The following is an 8378-nucleotide window of genomic DNA, read 5'->3' as shown; positions in this document are numbered from 1 at the left end:
GCATACACGTGACATCACCGCACACACGTGACATCACCGCACACCGTGAGATCACCGCACACACGTGACATCACCGCACACCGTGAGATCACCGCACACACGTGACATCACCGCACACACGTGACATCACCGCACACCGTGAGATCACGGCATACACGTGACATCACCGCACACCGTGAGATCACGGCATACACGTGACATCACCGCACACCGTGAGATCACTGCATACACGTGACATCACCGCACACCGTGAGATCACTGCATACACGTGACATCACCGCACACCGTGAGATCACTGCATACACGTGACATCACTGTACACCGTGACATCACAAAGGTCAAAGTGAATGAAAAGTTGTTTGTAGTCGTGAGAGTTGGTGAATAAAAACTCACCGTGTTTCTCTGCTCTCTCTCTCTCTCTCTCTCTCTTCACACTGACAGGACGGTGGGATCCAGGTAAAACGGTCACATACAGTGTTAGTGTGAGTTAACGAGTAGAAACACTTCACATCTGATCAACGTGTGTGTGTTTTACAGCGAGGTGTCTCTGGAGCTTCCATTCAGACTGATGCATCCTAAACCTGAACCAGGTAACCCCCCCCCCCCCACACACACACACACACACAGTTCATCTACAGGTAACACACCTGAGGATGAGTTAATCAGCTTGTTGTGTATCGCTGACTGCACTGAGCTGTTTATCATCTCAACAACAAGCTGCATCACATCCTGAAGATTAACATGTGGATGAATAAACTGTGCAGATTAACCACACACACGCGTCTGTACCTGCGAGGCGCCCCAGTGATCCATAATCCATCTCCTCTGGACCTGACTGTGGCTCTAACTGCTCTCCACAGGCTGCAGCACAGTTTCTATGTAAAGAGACTGAGATAAGAAGAAGCTTCTGTAATAAATCTGTTAAACAGACGGATGTTTTCAGATCACACATTGAATTCAACCTCCAGCAGTTCTGACAAATCACTGTGGGACAATTTAGGTCACTGTTAAAACGTCTCTCGTCAGAAGGTTATTATAATAAAATGTCTAAAAATATCAAATGTGCAGCTTCTAAAAGGAAACAAACCCTCAAGGCAACAGATTTGCTTTTCAGCTGTTCCAGTGATTTTCTCCTCCTGAGAACAAAGACGCAGCTTTCAGCCGTTAAGCTGACCTTTAACAGGACTGTTTAGTTTGGAGATCTTCTGCATCTCTCCATGTCTTTGTAAATGTTCCACTAAATGTCCAAAATGTCTTCACACTGAAATCAAACAGAAAAGACAGAATCCTATTAGATCCATCTTTTGGAGTTTCAGAAGTTGTTATTTCTCCTTCAATATTTACCAGGCTGAAATGAGAGTTTGAACATGGAGACCTTTATCTTATATCTAACCTGAACAGTAACGACTTTTCTGTCTTTCCATCTCGTTTCCTGAACGTTGGGACTTCAGCCAGGTAAGGAGGATCACAGTCTCTCTGGACCTGCAGAGTGTAGAAGCACATGTTTTAGACTAAAAGAACAAAATATGACAATAATTTGTTATCTGATAGAAAATGTTTGAAAAAGTTGAGACAGGTTTGTTGTGATGTGGAGATGATGATGTCATTAGAAAAGACTGATATCTTTTTGATTTAGGTTAAAAAGAAAAAAATAACTTCAGTATATTTTGTAAAACCTCGTCAAAGATCCACTTCAGAGGAATCTGAATAATAATTGATTAATATTTTCCTCCACATCAGCTTCTTTATTCTAGAATTTATTCTAGTATTATAGGAAATAGCAACATCTCCAATATATGATTTCTAAATAAGATACAGTTGAAGGAGGGAAATCAGATCATCTTCATCTTCACATCTCCATCTGGGTTTTTTTTAACTGCACATTCATTTCTATTGATTATAACAAAATACACACATTAAAGATGTGGAATCACAAATATATATATTCACCATGTGAGTTCACTATAAAGAAAAATTATAAAATTATAAAGATCGTTATTGGATTATTATTATTATTATTATTATTATTTATTTATAAAGTGACTGGTGGGGGGGGCGGGGTTAAGCCACCTCACTAATCGGCCCCTCCTCCATCTGTTTGGCAGCGAAACGGACGACATGGTGTTTGAGGACTTTAAACGAGTCTACCTGAAGGGAGTGGTCTACGGGGACGACGACGAGTCTCCAACAGAGGCGTAAACTACAAATATGGCCGCCACAGACCAGACTGTCCCTGCTGTCCATCACCGCCCAGAGCTGAAGAGACACCCAGTTTGACCTGAAGACACTAGATAATGATTTTAGTGATTCCATAATGTTTCATGTGGCGCCCCCCTCAGGACAAACTGCGCATGTTCATCTCCTTTACTGTTCAGACTTCTGTCATGTTAGAGCTGTAATGAACTCTGCAGCCTGTAGGGGGCGCTGGTAGTGCACCACTGGACTGGGAAATAAAACAGGGCAGAGCTGCAACTCTTTTTCCAACATCAGTTAACCTGCTCATAGTTTTCTCTTTTCTTTGATTCTTTGTTTTCTCTATCAAATGTCAGAAAACAGTGAAAAATGTCCTAAACTTCCAGAACAAACTGTGTTAATGTCTCTCTGTTTGTCCATCACAGTCTGTGAAGGAGGACACTAACAGATAGATTTAGATATGTTCAAAAATGCAAGTTAGAGCCCTTTTATTATGAAAATTGCTTGTTAATCAGAAAGTTATTGATCCGATATTATCTGCCTGTAGGTGAAATTATAAACAATATGAACCTAAAATACAATGTTTAAATGTTGATTTTTATTCATATGAGATTGTAAAAGTGTTAATGGGTCCTAACAGGTTATTATTAAAATATAACTATATATAAATTATTCATCCACATGAAGAAATCTGTTCAAGATGATGTAGCGTAACGCTTAAAATTCTTTTCAACAATATTTTAATTCAGATTCTAAAATGTTATTCAATAATATTAGGAAACAGTTTGTGTCAGTGTCGTTTGTACTGCATCCGTGTGTTTGTTGCTAAGTAACTCCATATTCTCCACTATTTCCATAGTTCCGTCAGTTTTTGGTTTTGAATTAAAGAAAAACATTCAATTTAAATTCCACATTTCTGCACATAGTTGTCTTTTAAAAAGAGATTTGAAATAAACATAATCAGAAGAAGGCGAGAACACAACATAACATGTAAAGCAATAGTGATGGTAGTGCTACAGATATCAATTAAAAAGAACAAAGATGTTCCTCAAATAGTATTTTGATTTACTGATCATTTCAGTACAGTTATTTTAAAATAAATCCAGAAAAATCCAATCCGCTGGTATATCTGACTGTCTTGCTTAGGCTCACGCAGCATTTCCACTTGAAGTTTATTCAATTCAATTTTATTTATATAGTGCCAAATCACAACAACAGTTATCTCACAGCGCTTTTCATAAAAGAGCAGGTCTAGACCGTACTCTGTGATGCTATTTACAGAAGCCCAACAGTTCCCACCAAGAGCAGCACTAGGAGACAGAGGCAAGGAAAAACTTCCTTTTAAGAGGCAGAAACCTCGAGCAGAACCATGACTCAGGGTGGGCGGCCGAGAGAGAGGGAGGGAGAGGGAGAGGGGGAGAGGGGAGGAGGCAGCCTACACAATATACACACAGAGGTACAGACAGTAAAGGTGATGTTGCTATAGACTGAATGAAAAATGGTACAGATATTTACAGTAGTGTTAATGATAACAGTCGTAATGTTAATGATTATAATAACAATAATAACAATAGGACTAGTAACAATAATGGTAGCAGAGGGTGTCGAGCAGGAACACGGGGGCAGCAGGTGACCCGCAGCCACAGATCCAGTTATGTAATCCAAACAAAGGGTGTTATGTCCTGAGTTGTTTAACACATCTAGATGTGAATACCACAAAATGAGAGCTGAAATTCTGAACTCTTGTCTCAGACTCATCTTTTGATCTTAAACCCAAATGTCTTCAGTGAACAACAAACACAAAGGAATTTGCCTTACTGTTCCAATACTTTTGGAGGGGATTATATATATATATATATATATATATATATATAAATCCCCCTCTCCGTCCTTGCGGGGTGGTATGCCTCATCCTCAAGCTCGGGTCCTCTACCAGAGGCCTGGGAGTCTGAGGGTTCTGCTCAGTATCTTAGCTGTTACTAGGACTGCACTCTTCTGGACAGAGACCTCTGATGTTTTACCTGGTAGCCAGAGCGATAAGTCTTTGGTTGTCAGTCTCCAGAGCCTCAGGTATCGACAGCTTGTTGTATTTCTTAGGTAGCCCCTTCCTTGCACCTTTCTGTTGACAAACTTCTCTTTGTGTTGCCTTGTTCTTGGCATCTAGCCTTTTCCTCCATGGGGGGTAATTGTCTTTGTGGCTTGTGGTGTTCATCTTATAGACAAGCATCTCTAGGATCACATTTGCTGTGGCGTACATCAGCTCATTGGTCTCGGTTATGGCTTTACTAGGGATAGTATAGTGCTGCAGACTTTCAGAGGGTACTTTGTCACTTAGCCTTGGCAATCTTGGTCGTTCTTGGGGGTCCAGCTTGGTTATGACCTTCAATCGTAGGTCAGTCGCCCTTATGTTGAGTGATTCTGTGCCGTAAGGGCTTGTTTTTATTGGGGCTTGGGACCCAATTTCTAAATGTGGGGATGATGATGACATCTCCCCGCTGACCTGTCGTCCTGGCTCCCCCTTGCCGTAGCATATTTGTTGCACTTCATCAATCTCTAGTATCAATGGTTTCAAGTGACTTAAAGCATCTTTACCTTTAATTAAAATTATGTCATCGTTAAGTCTTGTTGTCCTCCTGCTGGACATGATGTTACTTATCGCTGCACTCTGCTTCGACTCTTAAGTTACTATACACACATTTATTCAGGGGAGGACTGAGTTTAATTGAGTATTTAATTGTAAAAAAAATCTATTTAATTAAAAGAGAACAGTTGCAAAAACAAAACTGTCATGTTTTTTCAGGCCACCAAAAGCCAGAGGCTGGGACGAGAGGAGAACACTGAGATTAATGAGTATGTTCTTATGAGGTCCAGTACTGAAGGCTGGCTAGAGGAAGACGCTGGAGCCCAGAGGAAAGAGTAGTATCTCCAAGGTGGTTGTTTCATATTCAGATATAAGAAAATTGAAAACAGTGTTTTAAAACAGCCATAAGGCTTTTTTTCCCACCAGTTTCTTTCTGCTCTGTTGACCTTGGTCACTGCTATCTCTTTTTGTGTTACATGAAAATCTGTATTGAAAAAGATGAAAACCAAAATTGTCTTTCAGTACATTTACAGTATTTCACATTTGCAAATAGGCTCAAGCTGTACAGAGATCAAGGGTCTCCACAGCCATAAAGCAAAGACCTCCTTCATGTGCATTTTTTAAAACACTGTGACATTAAAGTCACAAATGGTTCACTAGTTTGTTGCTAGAAACAGCAACCTGCAGTTCTTAACCACAGGTTACAGTTTTGTAGGCCTCCCTATTCTGAGTACACTCTCTGAACTTAAAGCAAGGTGTAAAAGAACTAAAACCCAAAGTGTTTATCACTTTAACATTAACAGAGAAGTAAAAGAGTAGTAGAAGCAGTTTAAAATACATTTCCCATTACAGTGAATTAATGAGACAGGTTTGTCCATGATTGTGGAAGGTGTTATGCATGTAACCGTATTTTAGAAAAAAAATAAGAGTTTGGAACTGAACTAAACTACAGCTGCCAAACACCATCAATGAAAAACACTGTTGCTAAGTAAGTCTACAGGAAGAGAGTGAAGACTTTGAGAAGAGAAAATGATGACAAACATAAAAATGATAAATGTTGCTAAAATCTCTTACTCTGAATTGGTTTTTAGAAAGTCTAGTAGATTCAAAGTTTACCAATGTACTGTGGCGCAACACTTGTTAATCTATAAAGGCTTGTAAGTAATGAGCAGCCTAGGATTTAAAAATGCAGAAACTGGCAACCAGTGCAAATAAACTAAATCTAGGGTATAAAACATTCAAAGCAGATAAAAAGGGCTGCAACATTTTTAAAAGGAAAAAATATTCTCCCCTTCAGGCTCCCCAAACAGCAGAACACAGTCCTGATGTAAAGTAAATGGTGCTGCAGTACCTGAAATTTAACTAATGAAATTGAAATGATTTTAGATGTTAAAAACATCTTGATGGGGCACATGCCAGTATATAATTATCTCAAAATCAATTAGCTTCCTGTTGGCAAATCCTGCCAAATAGTTACTGTGACTTTAAGAGAGAAACCACAAGAAGCCTGATAAGGAAATTAATAGATGAAGAGGAAACCGCAGAGGAGAGATGTTACAGAGTATAAGATCAAGAGACAGTAAATGAGGAAGATGGATACACTGATACACTGATATGGACAACATGCCAACTGGACATGGATCACATACTGGTGGTGTTCATGTTGCTCTGGAGCTCAGGTAGGACTTCACTGACTGCTGCTCACACAGCATGAGCTTGGATTGACTGACCCACTGGCAGATACATAAACTTCAGTTAAACCATCATTTTAAATTATAGTCAAGCAAGTCTAAAAATATAGGATAAAATGATGAATCATCTTTAAGTGTTTCAGTTACAGCTGTAAGGTCTGTAGAGAAATATGGACTGACTGAGGGCAACTTGTTTAGATTCTACTTGAAAATTTAGAAACTGTATGATATTGGAGGATTGATAAGTGTTAATCACAAATAGGTCAATCTAAGATGATAGCATACTTCCTATCATGTCCTATCATGTACAGTCTGTTAACTCCCAATCTACAATATGCACACAGTTGAGACAGGCTGGAAAAGTGAGCTTGGATCTCAGACATCTCTAAAGTTCTGTGATCAAACATGTTTTATATAAGACAACCAGTCAAACATGCGTATGATTGGTTGTTTTTTGAATTTTTAACCTTATTTAAATGTTCTTTGCAATGTGTTGTTTGATGATGCTGGTGGAAATTAGAAGAGTTCAAAACTGTTTGCCATCCCCAACCCTGATCTTTATATCCCACCTTAATCCTAAAACCAAGGCTTAACCCTCAAAGGCCCCTTAAAGTATTAATCTTTATCTTGCTTGGTCATAGGCCTAGGATTTATGCACGACAGTTAAGTATTCAGAACCTCCTAGTTAATTTAATATTAATTGCATGATGTGTGTGTTACTTTCGACCCTCCTGTGTGTTACTTTCGACACTCCTGTGTGTTACTTTCGACCCTCCTGTGTGTTACTTTCAACCCTCCTTTCAACCCTCCTGTGTGTTACTTTTGACCTTCCTTTCAACCCTCCTGTGTGTTACTTTCAACCCTCATGTGTGTTACTTTCAACCCTCCTGTGTGTTACTTTCAACCCTCCTTTCAACCCTCCTGTGTGTTACTTTCGACCTTCCTTTCAACCCTCCTGTATGTTACTTTCGACCCTCCTGTGTGTTACTTTCAACCCTCCTGTGTGTTACTTTCAACCGTCCTGTGTATTACTTTCAACCCTCCTGTGTGTTACTTTCAACCCTCCTTTCAACCCTCCTGTGTGTTACTTTCGACCTTCCTTTCAACCCTCCTGTATGTTACTTTCGACCCTCCTGTGTGTTACTTTCAACCCTCCTGTGTGTTACTTTCAACCGTCCTGTGTATTACTTTCAACCCTCCTGTGTGTTACTTTCAACCCTCCTTTCAACCCTCCTGTGTGTTACTTTCGACCTTCCTTTCAACCCTCCTGTATGTTACTTTCGACCCTCCTGTGTGTTACTTTCAACCCTCCTGTGTGTTACTTTCAACCGTCCTGTGTATTACTTTCAACCCTCCTGTGTGTTACTTTCAACCCTCCTTTCAACCCTCCTGTGTGTTACTTTCGACCTTCCTTTCAACCCTCCTGTATGTTACTTTCGACCCTCCTGTGTGTTACTTTCAACCCTCCTGTGTGTTACTTTCAACCGTCCTGTGTATTACTTTCAACCCTCCTGTGTGTTACTTTCAACCCTCCTTTCAACCCTCCTGTGTGTTACTTTCGACCTTCCTTTCAACCCTCCTGTATGTTACTTTCGACCCTCCTGTGTGTTACTTTCAACCCTCCTGTGTGTTACTTTCAACCGTCCTGTGTATTACTTTCAACCCTCCTGTGTGTTACTTTCAACCCTCCTTTCAACCCTCCTGTGTGTTACTTTCGACCTTCCTTTCAACCCTCCTGTATGTTACTTTCGACCCTCCTGTGTGTTACTTTCAACCCTCCTGTGTGTTACTTTCAACCGTCCTGTGTATTACTTTCAACCGTCCTGTGTATTACTTTCAACCCTCCTTTCAACCCTCCTGTGTATTACTTTCGACCTTCCTTTCAACCCTCCTGTGTATTACTTTCAACCCTC

At 40.2% G+C, this 8378-nt stretch overlaps 2 protein-coding genes across 8 annotated transcripts in view; both read left to right on the top strand.

Annotated features, from left to right (window-relative positions):
* Window positions 1–2489, top strand: part of LOC123986221 (S-arrestin-like) — a 15608-nt gene extending 13119 nt beyond the window's left edge. For 2 of the 7 annotated variants that reach the window (XM_046074353.1, XM_046074359.1), the window contains 2 exons: window positions 442–456; window positions 538–2489. In XM_046074353.1, the coding sequence (XP_045930309.1) occupies window positions 442–456; window positions 538–733 (211 nt within the window). In that variant the 3' untranslated portion in view covers window positions 734–2489. The remainder of the gene's footprint in view (window positions 1–441; window positions 457–537) is intronic. The other 5 variants (XM_046074355.1, XR_006828819.1, XM_046074357.1 and 2 more) reach the window with 5 other exon arrangements.
* A 3921-nt stretch (window positions 2490–6410) lies between these two features.
* LOC123985376 (scavenger receptor cysteine-rich type 1 protein M160-like) overlaps window positions 6411–8378 on the top strand; it is a 42872-nt gene continuing 40904 nt past the window's right edge. The window contains exon 1 of the mRNA XM_046072853.1: window positions 6411–6453. Coding sequence (XP_045928809.1) covers window positions 6411–6453 — 43 coding nt within the window. The remainder of the gene's footprint in view (window positions 6454–8378) is intronic.

The sequence above is a fragment of the Micropterus dolomieu genome, linkage group LG17 (genome assembly GCF_021292245.1).
Source record: "Micropterus dolomieu isolate WLL.071019.BEF.003 ecotype Adirondacks linkage group LG17, ASM2129224v1, whole genome shotgun sequence".
Lineage (NCBI taxonomy): Eukaryota > Metazoa > Chordata > Actinopteri > Centrarchiformes > Centrarchidae > Micropterus > Micropterus dolomieu.
Note: the sequence above shows the minus strand (reverse complement) of the source record. Positions and strands in the feature narration are given on the sequence as shown.